General features: G+C 38.1%; 1 protein-coding gene across 1 annotated transcript; it reads left to right on the top strand.

Annotated features, from left to right (window-relative positions):
• Nucleotides 1-3,974: 3,974 nt before the first annotated feature.
• LOC114652577 (CD209 antigen-like protein E) lies at nt 3,975-25,606 on the top strand. Its single transcript, XM_028802952.2, has 6 exons — nt 3,975-4,222; nt 9,813-9,917; nt 10,011-10,127; nt 16,527-16,678; nt 16,851-16,978; nt 24,526-25,606. The coding sequence occupies exons 1-6, from the start codon at nt 4,120-4,122 to the stop codon at nt 24,668-24,670; spliced, it is 750 nt and encodes a 249-aa protein (XP_028658785.2). The 5' UTR covers nt 3,975-4,119; the 3' UTR covers nt 24,671-25,606.
• Nucleotides 25,607-27,558: the final 1,952 nt, after the last annotated feature.

Raw genomic sequence — 27,558 nt, 5'->3', positions numbered from 1 at the left:
CTGCGTCTCCTGCACATTCAGTGGTCAAGAGTGACCACTACCTGCTGGATACAGTAAGTGATTAAATTACCATTCTGAAGAGACAAATGAAACAAATAAGAACAACAAATACATTTTTAAAAATGTGTTCACAATAAATAATAATAATAATACATTTTATTTATATAGCGCCTTTCCCATACTTAATGAAAAACAATTTTTCTCATACTATATACTTTAAGAGGCACATAAATGTCAAAAGGTAACGGCTTTACAAAAGTACAATAAATGAAAAATAACATTAGGTTATAAATGACTTGTATATAATGTTAACATGTATATTTAGAAAAATGAAAAAAATTAAAAAGATTATATACAAATGTGACAAGAATAAATAATTGAATAATCAATAATTATAAGAAAAAACATTCAAGATATTCTGTATACATTGAATATAATTATATATACACTCACTGAGCAAATATTTATGAACACTCAACTAATACTGGGTAGGGCCTCCTTTTACTTTTAAAATTGCCTCAGTTCTTCATGCATGGATTCTACAAGATGCTGGAAACATGTTTGAGATTCTGGTCCATGCTGATATGATTACATCACGCAACTTCAGCAGAACTGTCAGCTGCACATTTATGAAGTGACTCTCCTGTTCTACCACATCTCAAAGATGTTCTACTGGATTCAGATCTGCTGACTGGGAAGGCCATTGAAGATCACTGGACTCATTGTCATGTTCATGAAACCAGTTGGAGATGAATTTTGCTTTGTGACATGGTAGGTTATCATGCTGGAAGTAGCCATTACGAGATAGATACATTGTGGCCATGAAGGGATAGCAATGATTGATTGGTATTAACAGTTTCAAAGTGTACCAAGAAAACATTCCCCACACCATTATACCACCACCACCAACCTGTTGGTTGACACAAGACAGCTTGATGCATGGATTTGTGCAGTTGACTCTAAATTCTGACCTTACTATCAGTCTGCCTCAGCAAAACTCAAGTTTCATCACAACAGGCTACGCTTTTCCAGTCTTAATTTATCTAGTGTTGGGGAGTCTGTGCCCACTGCATCCTCAGCTTTCTGTTCTTGGCTGACAGGAGTGGAACCCGACATGATCTTCTGCTGTTGTAGCCCATCTACATTGAGGAGGTTGTTGACTGCACTATTGACTACATCAACTTCTGTATGGACATTGTAGTTCCAGTAAGAACAGTACGCTGCTATTCTAACCACAAGCCATGGATTACAAGTGACATCAAGGGCCTTTTGAGCCAGAAGAAAAGAGCTTTTAAAGGTGGTGATCAGCATGAGCTCAAGCGCGTGCAGAAGGAACTCCGAGTCCAGCTCAGGGTGGCGAAGGAGCAGTACAGAAGAAAGCTGGAGCAGAAGTTGCAGAATAACAGCATGAAGGAAGTGTGGGATGGGATGAAGATCATCACTGGCTGCAGCTCGAAGCGGGGTGCCACCATCGAGAGAGACGTGGAGACTTTTAACAGGTTTGACCACCCTAACCCACTCTCACCTCGGAGTACTGCACCCTCCACCCATCTTTCTGCTGATACCAGCATAGGAGACAGTTTCCCCCAACCCACAATTACAGCAGCCCAGGTAAGCAGAGAGCTGAGGAGACTTTGTGCCAGAAAAGCAGTGGGTTCAGATGGAGTATCGCCACGACTGCTGAAGGCCTGTGTGTTGGAGCTGGGGAGTCCTCTACAGCGCATCTTCAACCTGAGCCTGAAACAGGGGAGAGTCCTGAGGCTTTGGAAAACATCTTGCATCACCCCAGTCCCAAAGGTATCACGTCCTAGTGAGCTGAATGACTTCTGGCCTGTCGCTCTGACGTCACATGTGATGAAGACCATGGAGCAGCTGCTGCTTCACCACCCAAGGCCACAGGTTCACTACGCTCTCGACCCTTTGCAGTTCGCGTACCAGGAGAAGGTGGGAGCAGAGGATGCCATCATCTATCATGCTACACCGATCCCTCTCCCACTTGGACAGAGGCAGTGATGCTGTAAGAATTATGTTTCTGGACTTGTCTAGCACCTTCAACACCATCCAACCTCTGCTCCTTAGGGACAAGCTGACAGAGATGGCAGTAGATTCATACCTGGTAGCATGGATCGTGGACTATCTTAAAGACAGACCTCAGTATGTGCGTCTGGGGAACTGCAGGTCTGACATTGTGGTCAGCAACACAGGAGCGCCGCAGGGGATTGTACTTTCTCCGGTCCTGTTCATCCTATATACATCGGACTTCCAATACAACTCGGAGTCCTGCCACGTGCTAAAGTTCGCTGACGACACTGCTATCGTGGGCTGCATCAGGAGTGGGCAGGAGGAGGAGTATAAGAACCTAATCAAGGACTTTGTTAAATGATGCGACTCAAACCACCTACAACTGAACACCAGCAAAACCAAGGAGCTGGTGGTGGATTTTAGGAGGACCAGGCCCCTCATGGACCCCGTGATCATCAGAGGTGAATGTGTGCAGAGGGTACAGACCTATAAATACCTGGGAGTGCAGCTGGATGATAAATTAGACTGGACTGCCAATACTGATGCTCTGTATAAGAAAGGACAGAGCTGACTATACTTCCTTAGAAGGCTGGCGTCCTTCAACATCTGCAATAAGATGCTGCAGATGTTCTATCAGACGGTTGTGGCGAGCACCCTCTTCTACGCAGTGGTGTGCTGGGGAGGCAGCATAAAGAAGAGGGACACCTCACGCCTGGACAAACTGGTGAGGAAGGCAGGCTCTGTTGTAGGCACAGAGCTGGACAGTTTGACATCCGTGGCAGAGCGATGGGCACTGAGCAGGCTCCTGTCAATCATGGAGAATCCACTGCATCCACTAAACAGTATAATCTCCAGACAGAGGAGCAGCTTCGGCAGAAGACTGCTGTCACTGTCCTGCTCCACTGACAGACTGAGGAGATCGTTCCTCCCCCACACTACACGACTCTTCAATTCCACCCGGGGGGGGTAAACTTTAAAATTATACAAAGGTATTGTCTGTCTGTTATACCTGCATTATCACTCTTTAATTTAATATTGTTCTTTATCAGTATGCTGCTGCTGGAGTACGTGCATTTCCCCTTGGGATTAATAAAGTATCTATCTATCTATCTATCTATCTATCTATCTATCTATCTATCTATCTATCTATCTATCTATCTATCTATCTATCTATCTATCTAAAGTCTTGATGTGTTGTGCATTCTGAGATTTTATATTTTTGCTTACTGTAGTACAGAGTGGTTATCTGAGTTACTGTAGTCTTTTTGTCAGCTTGAACCAGCCTGGTCATTTTCCTCTGACGTCTGCCATTAACAAGGTGTTTCCATCCAGAGAACTACTGCTCACTGGAATTTTTTTTTGTTTTTTTGCACCATTCTGAGTAAACTCTAGAGACTTTTGTGCATGAAAATCCCAGGAGGTCAGCAGTTACAGAAATACTCCAAAAAGCCCAGCTGGCACCAACAATCCTGCCACAGTCAATGAAAAAATATAGTAAAATTAACTGAAGCTCATGACCTGTATCTGTATGGTTACATGCATTGAGTAGCTTTAATATGATTGGCTGATCAGAAAATTGTATGGATAAGCAGGCATACAGGAGTTCCTAATAATTATCTCAGTGAGTTTATACATATACCAAAATTAATAGTTTTGGAAAAATTATTATTATTGTTATTATTATTATTTTCTTTTTCTGCTGAGGGTCTTAGCGGCAACAGACTAAATTGGTCAGCCCAAACATCACTAATGTAAGTAGCAGTCTCAGGCTTATGATAAAAAAACAACAGCTAAAAAAGAAATTATCTACACATCCATCCATTATCAAACTTGCTTAATTCAGTTCATTGCCTAAAAACAATAAAAAAAAAGCCTTCCCCAAAATCTGTCAAGTGCAGTATCAGTAAAATGCTTTCCTTCCGCAAGTGTTTGAATGCTGCTGAGTACACAAGACTTAATAATTTATTTGTCATGCTCTCGCCTCGGCTTCATCGAGTGAACTTTGAAGATAATGCCTCTTGGGGCCCTGAACTGTCTACAGAATTCATCATGTTTACCACTGCCTCTTTTCTGCTGTCACTTTGAAGACTACCAGCCATGGACACAGAGGGCATTTACACATCTCTGGAGAAGCACTCTGTTGACACCTATGCAACAGCAGGACAGTCCCGGGTGAAAAGAGCAGCTGTGCAGCCAGGAGGTACATATCAGGATCTTCAGGTCTAGCCAAAGACACTTGACTTGTATTGATTGACTGACAGATAGATAGATAGAAAGCATGCCAAATCAGTCTATCTATCTATCTATCTATCTATCTATCTATCTATCTATCTATCTATCTATCTATCTATCTATCTATCTATCTATCTATCTATCTATCTATCTATCTATCTATCTATCTATCTATCTATTTAAGGGTAATGTAGTGGTGAGTCTTGCTGCCTCACAGCTCCAGAGTCCACAGTTAAAAATCAAATGCTCAGTTACTGTCTGTGTGGAGTCTACCTTTGTACCTTTGTGGATTTTTTTCTGAATATGCTAGTTTACTAACCACATCATAAAGATGTGCATATTAGGTCAATGAGCAGCTATAAAATGGTTCCATGTGAATGCAGGAACTGAAATATTGAGCATGACTGGTTCTTGACTTATAGGTTTACATGGCCATTATAATCTCATGTACAGTATTGTCAAATTATTATTTTTATGTGTTATCAATATGCAACACAGAACCTTGATTAATGATTTAGTTACCTAACCTTGAAATCATTTCTTTCCTTACTTTAAATAGGTACCTTACTACAAACCTTCTGTTTTCCTTTCCTGAAAAACTGTTATTTGAGTATTTGTGGATTGTGGTTTTTTTTTTGCAAATGATTCCCTAAAGCTAAATGTTTAGGTGTAATAAGGCACTCTTTCCACTGCAACCTAAGCTCAGTATTATTGCCTGTTTTGGTCTAATGATAAGAACTGTTTCTCTGTATCTCAATTTAATACATAGACTGGGATTAATAAAGTATCTATCTATCTATCTATCTATCTATCTATCTATCTATCTATCTATCTATCTATCTATCTATCTATCTATCTATCTATCTATCTATCTATCTATCTATCTAGACATGCAGGTTTTAGTACATAGGCTGGATAATTATGTTGGCCTGTTAAGTACATATTTATCTAATTGTTTTGGGAATGTGCTGTGCAGAAGACAAAACTTCATTTATCCTGTCCACAATTAGACATTGTAGCCCTCAGGGCTCAGTTTCTGGGTCCAATTATTTATTCTTTATCTGTGCAGCATGACTCTTCCTATGAAGTCAGTAGACAGATTAGGAGAGCATGGGGGGTCTGAGGTCACTGGAAAGGGGTGTGTGGCGCTCCCGATATCTATACAAAAGGATGAAGGTCCAAGTCTTTAGAGTCCTGGTGCTTCCTGTCTTGTTATATGGTTGCGAGACATGGACACTATCCAGTGACCTGAGACAAAGACTGGACTCCTTTGGTACTGTCTCTCCGGAAAATCCTTGGCTACCGTTGGTTTGACTTTGTGTTGAATGAGTGGTTGCTCATGGAGTCCCGAATGAGGCACATTACCTGCATTGTGAGGGACCATCAGTTATGGCACTATGGCCATGTGTCGCATTTCCCCGAGGGTGATCTAGCTCGTAAGATCCTCATTTTTGGGGACCCAAGTGGCTGGACCAGGCCAAGGGGTCGCCCATATAACACCTGGCTGCGGCAGATAGAGAGTCATTTCTGGAGGGTGGGACTGGACCGTGTGTCTGCCTGTGGGGTTGCAAACCAGGATCCCGAGCTGTGCCATTGTGTGGTGGGTCCGGCAATGCGCTGTACCAGTGCTTACTTCCCAACCTGACATGAACCTGACCTGTTTCACTGGAATGTCTGACTCCCCTGCGTTTTCCACTATTGTAGATCCCATTTCTTTGAATCTTTGTTTTGTATAAAGCAGATCGCCAACTTCACTTGACTTGACCTGTGCAGCTTGTTGGGGATTTAATGCTATGTCTCCAATTACATCATTAAGCAAACTACTACATAGATGTAATATACTTGATAAATGAAAATTATTTGTCCTTAAACTTAATAACTTAAAAAAATCCAGTTAGAGGGTGGCAGCTCTGTGACTAGTAAGGCAGTTGACCTGATCCTGCAGGGATATGACGTGTTATATACGTACATTAGTGGACAGATAGATAAATCTATTATACTGTATAAAACTCAATGTTTTTCAATTTTGTTTTTGTTTGTATGTTTTAGAGGTTATTGTTAAACAAATTACAATACATACTATTTTTTATGCCATTTTATTGAGATTGTTTATTGATTTAGAGGTTCATACATTTATATTTTCTTTGTTTTCTTATTTGCTCTCATGCCATTCTTCTTTAATTTGGTATATTTCTATCTATCTATCTATCTCCTAGTATTGCTTCTTTCTTTCTTTCTTTCTTTCTTTCTTTCTTTCTTTCTTTCTTTCTTTCTTTCTTTCTTTCTTTCTTTCTTTCTTTCTTTCTTTCCATTGTACTAATCTAGAATACTCTCATTTGCTCTATATACAGAACCACATCTACACTGATTTCTTTCTTTATTTTGTTTTCTTTCTAATTATAATTTAATTCATGTGTTATCTTCATTTTTTGTTCTTTTTAATTGTGTTTCCTTACTTGCTTGATGAGTTTGTTTTTGTTATTATTTCTGCTTATTATTTTCCATTTCTCGGTTTTATACTCTTGTTTTTGTATTTGTTTTTCTGTCAAGACACCTTTATCATGCTGCCTACAAGTAATGTGTATGATGTTCCTTTTTCTGTCCTTAAGCATGCTGCTATTATGTCAGACTTTGTACACACATACCAGTAGTCTGATTGCTGGGCAGTGGTGCAATGACACTGCATATAAGAGGGTGCATCCTAAAAATGAAATACGAACAAATTGAAAAAGTGGAAGATACATGTGGCTTAGGAAGTGTGTAGTAAGTAAGATTAAGCAATGGGAGAGAAAAGTAAAAATAAACAGAGAATGACTTAGGATTGGCAAATTAGGTAGAAAAACTTCTTTGTAAAATAATTCTGAATGAATGAATGAATGAATGAATGGGAAGAGAAGAATACAAAGGTTAAATGTTTAAAGGTGCTACAAGACAAAGAGGAATAATGTACAGTTAAATGTGTTTATGTTTAGTAACAAAGTTGGCTTATTGGAGGAGCCCAAACACTAGTTTTGCTCGATGAGGACATCCAATGCCCACTCTCCTTCCAGTACCCTCTATGTATTTATGCTGTTACTGCCTATGTATATTCAAAATGATCTTATACAGTGTCATAGTTCAACTAGAGCCAATTCCAGCTATGCTTATTAATCTGTGTTTCAACAGCATACATGTTCTACTCCATTTTAACACAATCAGATACTGTAGAAGAGACTGGGAGGTAAGCCTAACACAAGACTGGAGATATATAAATATTTTTAAGTTTTTTCTTCTTTTACTAGAATAGCAGGGAGCTAAAGGAAAAATTAACCTGACACAGTAGGCCAGCCCATCTCGAGGGTCGCTATCTTACACTACTACATTAACTTAACTGCCTGCTGGCTATTAAAAGATCTACAGTATTACTAACAAACAGCCAGAGTAACATTTATTATGTTATATTGTGAGAGAGTAATTAGTCTGCATGGTTTTTTATGCAGGTACTCCAGATTTCCCTTTCATATTTGAGGCTTATCTCAAAACTACAGAGCTCAAGGCTCCAGTGAGGGCCGCTATCAAAGTAAGCCTTACCCCAAAGTTTAGAGGCTGGCTTCTGACCTGCACAGGCCCAACAAAAAGGGGTAAAAGTTTCAATACTGAAAAATCTCAGAAGGAAAATTGTAATCCAGGATCTAATTCTTTAAGAAGCTAAAGTCAAAAAAAAATACAGAATCAAAATACAGAACTTATAATGATTTAAAAAAAAATCAAACGTGCAAACAGGAGCTGAAAGACAGATGTAGGAAACTAATTCTGTAATGTTAGCCCTATGGCCTTTGCAGGCTTATAAGGCCTCAGAGAAATTCCATACCTGCAGCATTAGATTTAACATAAAGAGGACAAAATAACATACGAGTAATAAGCAAAACAATATTCATAAAGAAATAACGTATTAAAAAAGAAAGAAAAAAAGAAATCATCATTAATAGCAATGGCTGTGCTGTCATCCTGTGGTCAGGAGAGTTTTCCTGAGCTCATTCAGAAGTAACTTCTGGAGCATGACGCCTATTTTTGCCAGCAGTATAACTCTCTAGCAAATCACCCATTACACTGGCATTTTTTTCTTAATAAAAAAAAAAAAAACACATACATGTTTAATTCTGTATTTTTAAACGTTGTTTTATTTTCAGTGAAAGAAAATTCACAATCATTCCATTGAAAATTGAGAATAGAAATTAACCTTAAAACTGTTGCGTAATGATGTTTTTTGAGTTTATTGTTTAGTTTTGAATTGTTATTTCAATATTTCATTTTGTGAATTTATTTCTGTTATCTCCATTGTTTTTTTCATGGGCATTGGAGCTGCCCTATTTTGTATTGTTATTCCACCTGCTGCTGGTCATGAGGGGGTGGTCTGAAATGTCATGGAGTGGAGATATGACATCATTGATATTGCCCTGTTTGAAGTTACAGCCCAGAACTCCTAGTGCCTGAGGTTGGGGATAAACTAAGAAGGATTCAGCAATCCTTCACATACCCCTTTTGGACCTGTTGATTTCTCAGAAAAGGTTCCAGATGAAAATAAGTGGTAGAGCAGTGTTTTTGAAAATGCAGTATAGCTAAAGACAACTCATGATGAGACAAAAAGGTATTCTGTTACACTAAAGCTGTAAGAGAGCATTCAAATATTATATATGGTGATCAGGCTGCCTCCCATCAGCCACAGCACACTCCTGCTACCTGATGGGAATTGTAGTCCCCTCGTCGGTACTGCTACAAGGCTGAAGATGAGGCCAAAATATAGGAAAAGAAAAAAATTTATACCGCATATATTAAACATCATTTTTCCTGGCTCAATGGCGGAAATATAACTGCTGTCGTAATGGCATAGTTTTGTGATTCTTTGAGAAAAGTGAAGCAAATTCATATTCACTAATGATGTTCATGACATCTGGATTTGTCAACAGGACAGCTTTATTTACCCACAAAGAAAACTATTCTCTGTTTTGTACTTGTCGCCATTTGTTAAAAAGGCAGTAACCATACTTAATTAGATTTAACAGTTTTAAAAAATATGGCTGTCTCGACATTTAGTTTTGTTTAAATATTCTATGTATACCATACATTTATATATTTAATTGTTCATATTGTCTGTAGGGCGGCACGGTGGCACAGTGTCACAGTGGTAGCGCTGCTGCCTCGCAGTTAGGAGACCTGGGTTCGCTTCCCAGGTCCTCCCTGCATGGAGTTTGCATGTTCTTCCCGTGTCTGTGTGGGCTTGCTCCGGGTGCTCCGGTTTCCTCCCACAGTCCAAAGACATGCAGGTTAGGTGCATTGGCGATCCTAAATTGTCCCTAGTGTGTGTGCTTGGTGTGTGGGTGTGTGTGTGTGCCTTGATGTGGGCTGGCACCCTGCCCGGGGTTTGTTTCCTGCCTTGCGCCCTGTGTTGGCTGAGATTGGCTCCAGTAGACCCCCATGACACTGTAGTTAGGATATAGCGAGTTGGATAATGGATATTGTCTGTAACAGCTACCCATACAGTACAGATTAATACAGACTGACTTTGGCTTGTTTTCCAGATCACTGTCACTCACAGAAAACTGCAACCGAGATAAACATCTACAACACTCTATGTCAGCAAGGAACTGGACACACCAAACAAACCGCAGAAAGTACCTCTCAAGGTGAGGCTAATGAAACCAAATTCAGGTAGTAAGACTTCTGTCTCACTGCAGTGAGGTTTACCTTCAGACATACCCTCATATTTTCTCTTTAAGTGAATAAACGAGGCTACCTACTAAAACTGGCACTGGGGCTTCTGTTTGCCATACTGGTGGTTGCCATCATCTTCCTGGTCATGTACTGTAAACACTGCAGCCCAAGGCCTATGGAGGGTAAGTATTGTGTGATCAGCAGGTCAATTGTTATTCATGACATTACACTGTTTTAAATGAATGTGTTGCAAATGTGGATATTTTCATTCTCATTTTAATACTCAACAATTCATTTTACCATTCATCTTTCCCAGTATATTAAAAATATTATTACCATTTCTTTTTTTTTTATTTTATTAAAATCACACAACATTCCATACAAATAAATCAATTTTTACAAACATAAGATTGAAAACAAATCAACTACCACCCCTGAGAAAGAGAGCTAAGCCAGCAGAGTAAAACTTAAAGCGAATAAAAATAAGCAAGTAGATGAATTAATAAGTGAATAAAGATAAAGGGAGAAGAAAAATCCTCAGTGCTTTAAAAGCTTATTCTAAACTGTTACTGATCAGACCCTGCTAGGTTTTTAAAAAGTTCTGCACAGATCCTCTAAGTGAGAATTAGATTTTTTCCAGTTTCAAATAGTATATAATTTATTACCATTTCTTATGAAATTTCTTTGTTTTGTCTTCAACTTTGCTGCTGATAATTGCAGTTTATACATCCATAACTCCTTATTTGTCAAAGTCCTAGTTCGTAACAAACACTCTAAATCTCTCCATCAGTTTATTTCAGTAGCATCCTGAGCATCAAATATGATCACAATATGTTATCCAATAATTAATCGAGAATATAAATTAAAGAATGTTAGTTAAAGTCATCAGTTTTGTAAATACATTTTCATGCTATATTTAACTGCTTCCTTGGACATTTTTTTCTCTGTTTGTTTCTAGCAATTTTCCATTATTTTCCACCTTCCAGTATGGTCTTGGCATCATGACGATGCCGTCTGTAGCTGGCAAGATGCAAGTGAGCAAGTGAGGATAGTAGCAGCAAAGCACACAGGTGTTGGTGTTTGACTTGAATTTGTCCATTTTTCTAAAAAAAGAAATTCTCTGTTTTTCTAATATTCATCAGAAAGACTGTCTTATTATTATTTGTAACTCATTTTCTTTTGCTATTTGCTGTTACACATTACATTTTCAGCACGTTTTTTTTTTGCTCCATTTCCTTGATGTATCCAAGTGTTTGTGTCATCCAGGGTTATTTTTCAGCATTGTTATCTTATTTGATGCAGTAGTTTGAGTAGGTAGGCACTCACGTTTACTGTGTAGGGCCATATGAACAAAACAAAGTCTAATACTTTTTTGAGGCACCCTTTGCCAAAGTTTTTGTTGCTATATTACTTGAGAAACCTCTGCAAGTCATCTTGTGCCTTGTAATTTTTATTATTATTTATTTTTAGGTGTGATTGCATATAGTCTTTAGGAGTGTCGTAGTGGACTCTAAGCTATCAACTTCCCGACAGTATTCAGAAGCCATTAAGAAGGCAAATAGAATGTTAGGTTATATAGCACAATGCGTGGAGTACAAGTCACAGGAGGTTCTGCTCAGCCTTTATAACTGGTGAGGCCTCATCTGGAGTACTGTGTGCAGTTGTGGTCTCCAGGCTACAAAAAGGACATAGCAGCTCTAGAAAAGGTCCAGAGAAGAGCGACTAGGCTGATTCCAGGGCTACAGGGGTTGAATTATGAGGAAAGATTAAAAGAGCTGAGCCTTTCAGTTTACGCAAAAGAAGATTAAGAGGAGACCTGACTGAAGTTTTTAAAACTATGAAGGGAATTAGTACAGTGGATCAAGACGGTGACTTTAAAATGAGTTCATCAAGAACACGGGGACACAGTTGGAAACTTGTTAAGGGTAAATTTCGCACAAACATTAGGAAGTTTTTCTTTACACAAAGAACATTAGACACTTGGAATAAGCTACCAAGTAGTGTGGTAGACAGTAAGACTTTAGAGACTTTTAAAACTGTATGTTTTTTTGGAAGAAATAAGTGGATAGAACTGGCGAGCTTTTGTTGGGCTGAATGACCTGTTCTCATCTATAGAGTGTTCTAATGTTCTAGTCTGAGAAGCACTTATTGCGATAACCATGTACGTCTTTCTGTTCACATGAAACAACTTCACCCACTGGTGAACTAATTTTTTTGAAAATCGGCAAACTTATTCTTCAAAAAAATATCTGTTCAATTTTCATTGAGATATCTCAAACAGATCATGCTGTACAAAGTTTGTAAATTTCAAAATCTTCCATTGAAAAACAAAGACAGAAACATTCTGCATGACCAACTGTGAATTACTTTACCATTTCAAATTCACCTTGTGAGCAGTTATATCAGCTTGTATATTTTCCTCTTTTACTTGTCAGATGCCGCAGTGGGCACACACAAAAGTCTCATACAGCATAAAAGTACAAAAATTCACTTCTCTGGAAATGAATGGGAGAGTGAAGCAATTATGTAAGCATATATAATACTAAATTGACTGAACTAATATGTTATAATGTTATTGATAATAATATTTACAGTCATATGATAAAGTTTGGGAACCCCTCTCAATTCTTTGGTTTTTTGTTTATCATTGGCTGAGTTTTGAAAGTAGCAACTTCCTTTTAATATATGACATGCTTTATGGAAACAGTAGTATTTCAGCAGTGACATTAAGTTTATTGGATTAACAGAAAATATGCAATATGCATCATAACAAAATTAGACAGGTGCATAAATTTGGGCACCCCAACAGAGATATGATATCAATACTTAGTTGAGCCTCCTTTTGCAAATATAGCAGCCTCTAGATGCCTCCTATAGCCTTTGATGATTGTCTGGATTCTGAATGGAGGTATTTTTGACCATTCTTCCATACAAAATCTCTCCAGTTCAGTTAAATTTGATGGCTGCTGATCATGGACAGCCTGCTTCAAATCATCCTATAGATTTCTGATTATATTCAAGTCAGGGGACTGTGACGGCCATTCCAGAACATTGTTCTTCTCCCTCTCCAAGAATGCCATTGTAGATTTTGAACTGTGTTTTGGGACATTGTCTTGTTGGAATATCCAACCCCTGGGTAACTTCAACTTTGTGACTGCTAATTGAACATTATCCTGAAGAATTTGTTGATATTGGGTTGAATTCATCCTACCCTCGACTTTAACTAGGGCCCCGGTCCCTGAACTAGCCACACAGCTCCAGAACATGATGGAACCTCCACCAAATTTGACAGTAGGTAGCAGGTGTTTTCCTTGGAATGCAGTGTTCTTCTTCCGCCATGCAAAGTGCTTTTTATTATGACCAAATAACTTTTTGTCTCATCATTCCAAAGCATTTTGTTCCACAATGCATTTGGCTTGTCTAAATGAGCATTTGCATACAACAAGCGACTGTTTGTGGCGCGAGTGTAGAAAGGGCTTCTTTCTCATCACCTTGCCATACAGATGTTCTTTGTGCAAATTGCACTGAAGTGTAGAACGATGTACAGATACACCATCTGCAGCAAGATGTTCTTGCAGGTCTTTGGAGGTGATCTGTGGGTTGTCTGTAACCATTCTCACAATCCTGCACATATGCCGCTCCTGTATTTTTCTTGGCCTGCCAGACCTGCTGGGTTTAACAGCAACTATGCCTGTAGCCTTCCATTTCCTGATTCCATTCCTTACAGTTAGAACTGACAGTTTAAACCTCTGAGATGGCTTTTTGTAGCCTTCCCCTAAACCATGATACTGAGCAATCTTTGTTTTCAGATCTTTTGAGAGTTGCTTTAAGGATCCCATGCTGTCACTCTTCAGAGGAGAGTCAAAGGGAAACACAACTTGCAATTGACCACCTTAAATACCTTTATATCTCATGATTGGACACACCTGTCTATGAAGTTCAAGGCTTAACAAGCTCCTCCAACCAATTTGATGTTGTAAGTAATCAGCATTGAGCAGTGACAGGCATTCAAATCAGCAAAATTACAAGGGGACCCACATTTTTGCACAGCCAGTTTTTCACATTTGATTTAATTTCATACATCTAAATACTGCTTCACTAAAAATCTTTGTTCGGAAAACACCCCAGTACTCAGATGTTCCTAGGAAATGAAAGATGTACCACTGTTATCTTTTTTGTGGAAAGTAGAATAAATTATTATGCAGGCCGAGATTGGTTCCCAAACTTTTTCATATGACTGTATATACAGTATATTTTACAATCCTAATATCATTATTGTAGAGACCCATTGTTATCAACATTCAGTTAAATGGTGTTTGAACTAATTAATTACACAAAAATGGTGCAGTTCCCCTAACGGATATAAACATAGGACAGATTTCAAAAGGGAACTGCAGTTGATATGAGGGTATAAAATCAGTAGCCACTGGATATGCAATGTGTATCGTGCTGTACCATACAGTTTCAGTGATGCCCAACCTACTGATTGTGCTGTAAAATAGCACAGGATTACAGTTTGTGTATACCGTACAACAGACTGACCATGCCTTACAGCAGTGGTCTCAAACTCCAGTCCTGGAGGGCTGCAGTGGCTGCAGGTTTTTATTCTATTCCTTTCCTTAATTAGTGTCCCATTTTAGCTGCTTATTAACATCTTGAATTAATTTTAATTGACTTGTTTTTGAAGATTCAGACCCCTTCATTGTTTCTTTTTCCTTAATTAGCAGCCAAACAATAATGAGATACAAAATGAGCCAAAACAGGACCAGCAAACAGTGCCCATCATACAATATCATAAAAAAAGGAAGATGAAGGTCTCAGGAATGTTGCTCTGCTCATGTTCCCAAAACATTTGAACAGTGCTCTTAAATAAAAGAAAATTAACAATTTTGGAGATATTTGCTATTACACTATGAGAGCAACAACAAGCTATGAATTAAAGAACAGGTTTAACTAACAACAAGCATCTGCGCCTAATTAAGCAACTGGCTGGAGTGAAATTGGTTGGCGTTTGAGGCCCTGACTTAGTTGGTCTTCTGTTGCCTCCCTCACTTCACATTTCATTTCTGTTTGGGTTCCATTTAAGGAAAGAAACAAAGCAATTCAGAGAAACAATGAAAAAATTCAGGGGAACAAATATTAAAAATAAGTCAATTAAATGAATGGAAAAGGAGTTAATTAGCAGCAAAAACAGGTCACTAATTAAGAAAAGGGTTAGAATGAAAACCTGCAGCCATTGCGGCCCTCCAGGACTGGAGTTTGAGACCACTGCCTTACAGGTTATCCGTATACAAAGAGTCACTTTTGCTTCCAACTGGAATTCAAAACTTTAAGATTATTGTCACCTTTAGTATTTCTGTTATGCAATAAATCAGTTCCTTTCCAAGTTCTTAGTTATTTATGTAATTTTAAGGAAATATTTGTATTTAATTAATATTAATAGATATATAGGGAACTTATTTCCATAGTTTTTCTCCTTTCATAGGGTAATAATGATAGTTATGTTATATTAGCATTGTTATTTTGTTTTAATAGTCATTTTTCTTTTCTTTGTTATTCGGTACTAATCTACTGAGTACACCTTAAAAAATGTTATGTTTAAGAAAATTAAAAAACAGTTGCAGACCCCTCACCATTAACACAAATCAATCAATGCTATTTTTCCATTACTTGAATTGGAATCTGACAGGTGTGAAAGCTTCTTAGCCACCACAAGCCTATGTAAGTTAATTTTTTAACTACATGACACTGCAAAGTGCTGTTAAAAACCATATACTTAATTTAATCCACTAACACATGTAATTTAACAAACAAAAATGTGAAATACTCCAACTTTCATACTCGTTAACTTAGTTGCCAAACACTCCTCAATGTTATGCCAAGCTTGTTTTAATTTGTGCCACTAATGAAACTATGAACCATCTGAATGGTCTCCTGTTTTACTGGTTTGTCCAGAAGAAACAGCTAAAATGAGGAATGCTACCAGCTCCACAGCATGGCAGCTGGCAATAGTTTAGAATTCAAAGTATGTACTTTTGATATACAGCAATATAACACCACAAAAAATTGTAGGCATTTTATGATACAACACTGATATCAGGTTAAATTTAATTTCGCTCAGCGTTTGACCCTTGCTTAGACCAATGCATAAATAGCTAAGAATGAGGTAGTAGACCGTTATATGGTACATTAATTAATTCACACACCAACATCAACACTTTTAAAATGATTTAAGTCATTGATTAAAATAGCCCATATATCCTAAGGATTTGGGGGGAAATTAGAGTACGCACACTTTCCATACACAGGTAGAATACACAAAATTCATACAGTCAGTGACCAGGCCAAGATTTGAAGCAAAATTTGGAATTTCAAAACATTGACAACAACAGGGCTTAAAGTTCTTCAGAGATTCCTTTCTAGCTCTACATTTGTACAATGCATTTGGATGAACATGCAGTGTTAAAGTTAAAAAAGTGTTTGTTCACAGTCCTAATATTGGATTGAAGTTTGATTTTGAGTAAACACTCCATAAAGTAGCCAAACCAGCTCAAAGATCTCTTTGTGTTCTTGTTCTACAGGGAGGACTTGTCATAGCTGCCCAGACAACTGGTTGCTGTTCAACTACAAATGTTACATTTTTTCCACTAATAAAATGAACTGGACCTCAAGTCGTGATGACTGCATCTTGCAGGGTGGGAAACTGGCTATTATAGAGAGTTTGGAGGAACAGGTACGCCCTTCATCACTGTAGGTTTTAGGCAGGAATGGAGAACAGTGAAAAAAATGCAATAGCTAATTAAAGGGATTGTTCCATTCATCCATATTTTGATGGTGACAGGGATGGAGGGGAGCATTAAACAGAGTGGCTGCCTCACTCAATTTTTTTTTTTTAATCTCATTAGACATTTTTAAAATCCTTCACTGCACTCAAAGGAGGGGAAAACATGTTCTACTGGATTGGACTGACAGATGTGGATAATGAAGGTCAATTTCAGTGGATAGATGGGACCTATCTTGATAAGAATATCAGGTATGGCACACCAATATACCAAGCCATAGGTTTTCTGGTTAAAGATTCAATATACAGTACCACATGAGAATCTGTCTTATTGAATGAAACAAGGACTCAGGGGCCTCCATTCCAAACATGAATAAATCAAATAATCTTTGTTCGGGGGAGCTTTTACTTGGGGTAATGGACAAAAAACAAATTATTTTAAATAATACTAATTTCTCCAGATCTAGAAACACCCTTGCTGCATGTATGAGAAGTGCTGACATACTCATGAAGAAACAAACTGTTTTCCAAATTGGTGTAACATGAATGTGATCCTGCGGTGGGTTGGCACCCTGCCCGGGATTGGTTCCTGCCTTGTGCCCTGTGTTGGCTGGGATTGGCTCCAGCAGACCCCCGTGACCCTGTGTTCGGATTCAGCGGGTTGGAAAATGGATGGATGGATGGATGAATGTGATCCATCATCTGTCTTATTTTTAGGTATTTTTGAAATGAATACATTATTAAAGATTTAATAGAATTTAAGCCAAGGGCCCATTTATTGGAAATCCAAACACTGTAAAATCGAAAAAAGCAGTGTGGGTAAAACTTCTCCCAAGAAGTGATTCAAGAAAGAGTTTCATGTAAAAATGCTTTGATTGAACAAAAGCGTACTGTAGTAGTATGGACATAGCCTAATGAATCCTTGGACACCATTTTTTAGGAAATGAATAAAGGTTAATTAGTATTAAAAAAAGATGTTTTACACAGAAGTCACAATACATGTAACCAAAGAACGACATAAAAATGCAACCAGACAGTAAAAGTATATATGTTTTAACTCCACGGCAGATTTTGTAGACATAATACAAAAACAAATTAATCAAATATTATATTAATTGAATGTTATACTTGCTATTAATTATACACTTAACACCAGAATAGAGCATCACCAAGGCAGAGAAAATATCTATGTACAGGTTGAGCAGTACAAATATCATGGTGGATGCCAGATGCACACACGCAGCATAGCACAGATGGACGAAAAATTACAACTCAGTGCATGTGGAGCTCAGCCAGGATATGTTCAGTATAACTTGTTTGAGTTTGTCTATACCCAAACATCCTCCATAGTGAACAAACTTGCCAGTATATGAATAACCAGTCTGGGCAAGAAAGATAATCATGGTGGCTGGAAGGGCAAACTTTGTACTTAAATACAAGAGTACTCCTTTTTCATTACAAGTCATTAATGGATGTGCCTAGCAGTCTAATAGGGTAGGCACATCCTTCTTAGCCTGAGGCCTGCTCAAAATAAGGGGTCTTCAAAAAGTGAGCCAGAACCAATCATTACAATTAGGTAAAGATTTTAACTGGTGTGAATTTGGTTTACTGAAGTTGCAATATTAGTGTTATGTGCACATGAAAATAATTCTCTGCTAGAAGGGATCTTTGATCGATTATTATGAAATTGAATATCCAAAACTGTTTGCCGAGAGGTATCTTTTTTGGTTCATGACAAGTAGTGTTCACTCCAGAGTGCCAGTTAAAACACTTGCCTAGGATTCAGGTGATTTATTGGATTTAGACTAGAAAAAAACATATCTGCAAATAAATTAAGAATAGAGAATAATTTACTAAATTACAAAAATGTCCACTAGATGTCAGGATTGTATTACAAAACGTCTAACTGGAAACTTGCTATTAGTATAGTAAATTTGAAAGAACAAAAGTTAATTACTAATAATATAAATGTATTAATACCAACAAACTCAATTTAAGGCATTACATAAATATTGCAACATTTAAATACTGCTGATATAAACATTATTGTCTGTACACATCACTAATGAAAACCTTATTTCTTATTACTGAGCACTAAAAATTACACATAAAGGAGTGTAACCTTTTCAATGTATAACAATTAGGTAATACAGGCTTTGGACTTCAAACTCCATGGCTGTGCGTTCAAATCCCGGTACTGACACTGTGTGACCCTGAGCAAGTCACTTGACTTGCCTGTGCTCTAATTTGAAAACCAGAAGGTATGTAACCAATTGTATTATAAATGTTATTGGTCACCTTGGATAAAGGCGTCAGCCAAATAAGTAAATGTAAATGTACTGCATGTGTATAGCTTTCTCTAAACTGACATCCCATAATAATGAGATAGAGGCTGAAGCCAGACTGATATCATATAACAAGACCACCCCTGCATTTGTAGAGAGTAAGGGATGATACTTACTTGTGTGGTGATGAATAAATAATTCATGATTCAATAAATCATTATTACTGTATTGAATAAATAAAGAATATCCTTATTAGCAAACTCATAGACATCTAACAAACTCATAGACATCTAACACTAGAATCCCTGAAGCCTATGCAAAAACTTATAATCCTGGGCCACTTTAAATTCCTTCGCATATCTTCATCAGCATCTTTTGTTTTGCAAATGTGTTGAATAGCACAAGCAGCAAGCAGCCTGCTATCCCATCCTCCCTCATTTTAGGTTCAACAATTCCTGCCTCGCATTTGCTGTCATCCTACATTTACACAGATCTTTGTAGACATGGAACACACATGAAATGCATGTGGTCCAAATAACGATATATTGTTTACCCAATACAACTCCAGGCACCTCACACCACGATAAAGAGAATTGAGCTGGGAGTAGTTTGCGACTGATTTGAGCTCTGTCATTTTGTAGATGGGATAGCAGGTTGCTTGCTACTTGTGCTGATCGACGTGTTAAGTGGTAACGGTTGGTTAACCAGTCCAACTTAATCCCATGTTCTGCAGCGAGGTGTACTAGCTTCAGCATGACTGTAGATGAATTGCTGCTTTGCCTGTTACAAGAGGATGTTGAACAAGTAAAAGGGGAAAAGCAAATAAAGTCTACAACCAGATAGCAGCTGATCTAAAGGTAAAAACAAAACAGTAAACTAATTCTGTGTTGAAGTCGCACAGAATGTTTTTATTTTACATTGTAAGATAGATGAGTACACATACTTGCCACTGATTTTCAATAAATAAATGTGTACAGTAGGCTGTAGTCAAAATAGATCAATGAAACTGGATTTATCTTGACAAATTTTCATGGACAATTAGTGTGCCAAATTTCAACAAATTGGATTCAACCGCTAGCCTCGTTGTTTCATGTGGACAGATGCAGACAGAGTGACAGTTGGACACGCAGATAGTAGACAGACATGGCTATCACAGTGCTAGTAGTATAACAGTATATGATAAAACAACAAAAACAAATACAATGTTATTATTTATCTTCTTGTTTCAAACTGTTTTTAAGTGTAATACCATACAAGAGACTGATGATAAAAATTTGACCAGTTGATGATAATGTGGTATCCATCAGGGATTAGATGTGGTGTAATAAGTTTATATGTTTAATTTGTCACTGTGCTCTATACAAAAAAAATATATTTTATAAATCCACTCACATGTACAGCTAAAGGCCAGATTTAGCACACAGGGGCTCATCATTTAGAACTGCTAGGGAAGCATTAGAAGACAAGAAAGGGACAACTATGAAAATGGGCATTGTACTATTTCTGTGTGACAGAATCAGCATGATATTGGATCCTTTCTTTGCCTTGTTTGGAATGCCATGATTTACCTAAGTAAGGGCCTACACATTGAGAAAGAGTATAAAGCCTTGGAACATTGCCCGGCACACCTTTGAAGCCGATGGACGGATGGGAGATAACGTCATCCGATGCTGAAAATCCTTCCAGCGTAGTGACGAAAATGGCAGACTCTACACATGGACTTGTCATGGCTTCCTTGTCTGTAATGCTGCGTAAATCGTCATTAAAGAAAGCGAAGTTATTTTCTCTTATGTGATTTTTACATTATATCTATATAGTTTTGGGTGATGTAACATGCCACAATTACGAAAGAACTTATTCCAACCATGGAGCTAGCGCCCCGTGCTGGAAAGATGTGGGGCTGCAGTTCTTTTTAATTAATATAAATTATGCCGCTATGTATGCAGATGAAGAATATGTTAAGTTTGTAAACAAAACCAAACTAAGCAGACAGATGGATAAAATATAATAAGTATTATAGGAGGATACAGATATAATTCTTACTCAGGGGATATGTCACAGATGAAGTTTAATGTAAATAAACATAAAATTTTGCATACAGAAAAATATTAGATCAATTACACAATGGAGTTCAGGAGGCTAGGGTTCACATTCTGGAAGGCTCAGGACCAGGAGGGCTTGAACAATGACCAACTCATGGCATTGTCTTTATTTTTGGAAAAGCTTAGCTATTAGCTAAACAAACAGGCTTGATGGACTGTATATATATATATATATATATATATATATATATATATATATATATATATATATATATATATAATATATATATATATATATATATATATATATATATATATATATTGTGAACACTAGAGGGCACTGTTTCTCCTCTAACCCAAGACAGACACTGACAACAACAGTTAAAAGCACTAAGAATTTGTTTATTTGTTTTAAGTTCTTCACAGTGCTCTCCAGTCACTACAGTCACAGGTAAACAGGCAACAAAGCACCGCTAACCACACAAATATCTCCTTTTCTTTTTCTCTTCTCCTCCGCATCTCTGAGCAAGGATTGTCCACCTCCTCCTGACTCTGGCTCAATGGCTGGGTTCACAGCGGTCATTTATATACTTTCCAACCTGGAAGTACTTTGGCTCTTCTGCCCACCTGGCCTGCCACCATTTCCAGGTTAGGCAGATAATGAATGTCTCCCGATTCATCCACAGTATCCACTGCACTCAACAGGGCTGAGATACTGGGGCACCATTGTAAAACAGGGAAGCTGTCCTCTAGCGTCAAGGTGTCCTGAAAAAGCTGCCTTTCCCCATCTTTCCATATCTGGGATGTCCCGACTGGGTTGAGCTGCCGGTCTTCGTGACCAATAATATTTTACACCTAAACAAACTGAAAAAGAATCTCTGATTTTGATACTAAAAGTTCCAATTTTAAATGGAAATGACATGACAGAAATTCTTCTGATCATCTGACAGCCCAGTCATAAGATGCAATGTGAAATGATGGCCAATAAAGCTAAAATTCAGGCTGACTCAGAAAATAACTCAGTGACTGCAAATTGGGTTTTAAGTCATGCCAAAATTGCACAGTATAGGACCAGCATTAAAGACAAGGGTTTGCAGATGCTCGATGTGTGATGTTTATAAAAAATAAAGGAAAGAGTGGTAACAATGTATACAGTAGAACCGCGAAATCGCGGTTCAGAGTTCGCGGTCTCAGTCATTCACGGATTTTTCCTTAGAACCTAACTGATAATTGTTAGCGGAAACCGCAAATATACTCCGGCATTTTTATGCCTTTTTTCGTGGCAATACTGTACTGTACAGAGAACCGTGGCTTGGGATGGTGAAAGTAGCCAATAGAATTTGAAACTGCAACTCCCAGCAGTCCCTGCAGTGGGACTGATTGGTCTTCTGCTGAGGGTGCTGGGGCTGTTGAGGTCAAAGGGTGTCAGAGCAGCATTTAAAAAGGGGGCCAATGACCAAAAGCAAAAGAAAAGTTTTTGTAATTTGTGTTTCAAGTTCCTGTCTACCTGCTTTCTATTGGGTTACCTGTACTTATTCATTTTGTCCTGGATCGTTTCGTGCGTCTACCATCTGCCTGTGTACATAAGGACTGTAAGTGGATTCATGACCATCCTGCAAAAAAAGGAGCACTCCTGAACCCATCTTCACCATTTCAGGAACTACCGGTAGGACTATCTTTACATTCCCATTCAACGTGCGAATCTCTGGACTATCTATTTTCATCATTACATTTCATCCGTTGCTGTTTTTCATGAACTTTTTCATGATTTACTGTGTGTGTTTTGTTTGTGCTTTGTTGTATTCAATCTGTAATCTCTGTAAGGGGAACAGGGGTGGTATCACTGTTTTCTTATTTCATTTGTTTTCATTACATTCTTTATTCGCTGTTTGATTACTGGTTTGCTTTGTTTTTGTCTTTGTTTGTGAGTGTGCGCTGGTCCGGTCAAGGCTGGATGGAATCTCCACCATAAAAATAAATAAATCACCATCTTGTCAATGGTGTGAATCTTAGCGGCACCGGACCGCTACAGAGTTATTTATTTCTCCTTGCCTGTGATACATCTCCAGCTGAGTGTTCTTGTTCCTGTCCTTTTTGGCCGATTGCTTTGTTTCTCTCTCCTCCCTCCTCCCCCAGACATTCTCTGCTCCTGTTGGGGGCTGTGCTCCCCTATGATGTTTGACTATTGTTTAATTGATAACTAACTGCATACTGAGCTGTTCTGAAAGAGACTTGTTTGTTTGAAGTGTTTAAATAAAGTTCCTGTCTCTACAATCTCCTGTGTTTCTGTGACCCAAGCGTGACACCATGCTGCAAGCTGCACTAAGACTAGCCTGCCAGCGTCAGCGCTTACCTCTGTGTGCTTGCGTGCAGCCACTTAAAGTGCAGTTGGCTCAGTGATTTACATACATGGCGTCAGTTACACCTTGTACATATTGTTCCAGTAGTTTTTTAAAATACTTTTTACAGTTCATTAGCAGTGTGTAAAATTATCAGTGTTGCAGTAATTGTGATGCTCTTCGCATGAAAAAAAGTGTTCCATTAAAATTTCACTTTTTCTTTGTTAATTGTGATGTTTACTTAAAGTGCAGCAAAAAAGTATTTGGCGTCCAGGGATGCATTAACCCCTAAGTATGTGGCAGTTTAAGGGTTAAAGCCCCAAGATGCTGCTGAAACACCCTGCACCTTCTACGGCTTCTGGCAATGAAAATGCGCTTGCCTGAATTACAGTACATATAGCGGTAACATCTGTATTTTACATTCTAGCACTGCGGGAGACATAGCAGTAGAGTATACAGGTTTACCTTTACATTTATTTTTATGTAATGTATTGTGGAGTTTGAAATTAATTTAAAGTGTTTTGGGGGCATATTTAGGGTTTAAAGTATGAAAATAGCCATTTTTTTAACCACATCCAAAATTCGTGGTTTTTCACAATTCGCAGGTGCTCTAGGAACATAACCCCTGTGAATTTTGGGGGTGTACTGTATAGGAAAATTTTTTTTAAAAATTATAGGTTTTGATTTTGTGACTTGCCATATCCAGTACGATTCAGGATACTGTCATGGAGGGGAAATATTGTAAGTGTCTCTGAAACCTTAAAAAATGGAATAAATGGAAAACGTATCAGTAATATGCCAATTCCATGACATCAAAACTAATTCGATTTTTGAGGAAGAAGATAGTCGCAGCAGTAGAGTTTACCAAATGCAGCAGCCATTTATTATGTGAAGAAAAGTCATAATTAAACCTTAATAGGTTTATGTTACATGGGTTTGTAATTCTGTTACTGGTTTATATACTATATCTGTAAGCACTTTGAAAAGCACTTTATAAAATCAACTGTATTAAATCAAATGTAGAATTTCTGAAAAGTGCTGCAGTGATTTTTGCTTAGCTGTTCATACTACAAATTTAATGATCCAGGTGCCAGATATTTGTATTCTTTATGTCTTTTTCTCTTTTTTTTCAGCTTCTGGGGCCCAAAGCAGCCTAACAACTTGCCCCCTGGGGAGAACTGTGTACTGTTTCTAACTTTAGAAGGTTTCACTGGATGGCATGACTATTCATGCAAAACACTCTCAAGGAGAATTTGTGAAAGAGAAGCCCATTCATAGAAGAATACAGGAGTTGCCAGTCTGTTCAAACATGGCACAATACAGGACCAATGTGTTTAGCCCAATATAAGACTGTGTTAGTGCTGTAATTTTATACCAGAAAGAGAATTTTCAAACACTGTGAAGTGTAAAGCTTAGTAAGGCCAGGTTTCATTGTATTAACCAATAGGAGACAGTTGCCAATAACGATCAAATATATTTTTTTAAATTATTTTTTTCTTTTTTCATGTGATATTTGCTGTATCAGATATAAGAAGGTATGCCTTACCCTCACACATAACAGAAAATAATATAAAACCCGTTTAATCCAATTTAGGGTCATGGAGACCAAAGCCTATACTGGCAGTACTGGGCACAAGGCAGGAAGCAGGCGGGGTCAAGATGTCAGTCTACTGCAAGGACCACTTTCACCCATGCACCCTCACAGGCAAATCTTTTCAGACTCAATTGAAAAAGCAGACAGCCCATAGAAAAAACTTTACAGGGACAATGTGCAGGTTCCACGATGGCAATGACTATTAATGGATATTGACCAGAAGACCCTTGGTTTGTATGGCACCCTTATGCTTGCATGTCAGAGGGGAACATTTTTTGTACAATGGGTGATTTTTTATTTTCTCTTAGGCAAATTATCTGAATAATGCTGTTATAGGGCATTGTTGATGTGTCTGCTGCATACTAGTCACCTGCTTTGAAGATCAGACTGCCAGGGTGATACAGTAAGTGAAAAGGCAAATGTCCTGAATAATCCTGTTACTTGTTATTGTGATGGCTGTCTACAGGATACAGATATTTGCCTGCCTTGCCAAAAAGTCACATGCTTTGAAGGTTGAACTGCTTAAACATACATACAATGCAATATTGTGATAACAGAACTGCCTCCTTCCTTGGAAAATGTTTGTATTTACCTGGCTTGAAAATTAAAATGTCTGGGGATATTGGTTTCTAATCAGCAATATGTGTACTCCTCTGTAGTTGGCAACAATACTTTTTGTTTAACCTGTGTTTACATTATTTGTCAAGCCCAGAAAACTGTCATGTACCATTGTTTAATCCATCGTCAAGTTGATCTAGACAGAGACTGAAGTAGAGATAGACTTCTGGGCAGTGGGTGGAATCAGACGGCATAGAGTGAGGGACAGTCCACTGAGACCATTCGCACTGCAGCACAGGGGGCTTGTTGGCAGATGAGGGTACGTGGTTGGCAATACGCGAGGTACATGGACGGAGACACCTACCTCAAGGGAGGAAGAGGCAATTCCACCAGAAGAATGTTGTTTTTGGGTCCAGCAAGAAAGGGAAGACACACAAAAGGACCAAGCGAAGCTGGCGTATGAGAAGCAATGCATGCCTAGGTCGTTGTAGCAACACAATAAGTCCAGAGTGGAAAAAAAGAGAATGCTTACTCCACGAGGAAGAGACACTGACAGGAATTCAACAATTTGGCAAAACTTCTTTTGGGAAACAAGCTTCCAGTCAACAGAGTGTATCCATGGACAGTGGGACGATTAATTGGACTGGACTTACATCACTAAAGGTTGTATCCTCCACTTTTATGCTTTCAATGGACTTTTAGAGTGTGGACTGTGTTTTTTTAAGTGTTCTCATTCCTGATTTTTTTTAATTCTTGTTTACTTTTTTTCTTGGTGTACTTTTATATCGTCTGGTGTAATATAGGCTACTATTGCTTTTCCTGAAATTGTTGCCATGTCTGTCGTTGTGTGTTTACTCACCACCCAATTTAAAGAAACTTGCGTGCTATTATCTGTAAATCGGATATTTTAACTATGTCTAGGTTAGATTACCTATAAGTGTGACCAGACACCCGTTACATAATTTTTGGCATAGTCGACAGGATTGGGCTTGTGAGTAACACACTTGGAAGTACTAGGTATTTTTTTCATGTATTTTTTTGGGGTAGTTATACTGTGTTTTTTTTTTTTCTTATCATCATGATGATTCCTATTTTTGCCGGTGCCCCATAGATTACCAAGTTTGGTGGGGAAAAGGATGATGTGAAATATGGTGAGTGGAAGGAGCAGATGCAAGATTTATTAGAAACAGGTAAATATGTGGAGTCTCAAATGGTCAATATTGTGATGGGGACTCCTAGCTGGCAGAGAATGTACCAGTGGCTGGGCAGCATCAACCTGTGGAACCGCTGGCCTTAGTTCCTTCAGAACCTCCCAAGCCCATTCCTTCATCTGTGTTTTTAGGTCACCCAGGGCACAATGGGATCAGCACAAAACATAAAACAAATGCAAACACCAAATACCGCATGTGATAGACTACAAGGGACTACAGTCCCCCAGACTGATGTTTATTCAATTATTTTCACCTCTTTTTGTTAGGACTCTTTGAATATAAATGCCTACTAAGGAAATAATGCATAGCAAATAATGTCTTTTCTGATTTGGCAGCACTGTTTACCCTCAACAGTCCACATTACAGAATAGAGTTCCTCTCATCTTCAGCATCCTAAATCACCTGATTGGCTTTTATAAGAAAAACGTGTACTTGAAACTTCCTGCTTGTTTAACTAGAACATCCTGATATTTGTACCAACATATTTAAACTAGAAGACGAAGTCATATATAACATGTAACACTACTTTTCGTTCTCTGATAACAGATTTTTATTTCTTTGAACCTACTCAAGACTTTAATATGTTTAACTAATTTGGGACTTTACATAACTAGAATATACCATTTATCTGTGTGCTTTCTCTAGTGAAATATTTATTTATATAAAACAAAAAAAAAAATCTGGCATCTGGCATACATGCTTGGGTGTAATGTCATCCACAAGAGGGCTGCAGTGTTGGATAAACAAAGACAACAAGGAGCACAAAGAAAGATGGATGTAAGGGCTAGAACATTTGTACAAAT

Source organism: Erpetoichthys calabaricus, chromosome 5 (genome assembly GCF_900747795.2).
Source record: "Erpetoichthys calabaricus chromosome 5, fErpCal1.3, whole genome shotgun sequence".
Taxonomy (NCBI): Eukaryota; Metazoa; Chordata; class Cladistia; order Polypteriformes; family Polypteridae; genus Erpetoichthys; species Erpetoichthys calabaricus.
The sequence above is the reverse complement of the archived record's forward strand: the minus strand, read 5'-3'. Positions and strand labels throughout refer to the sequence as shown.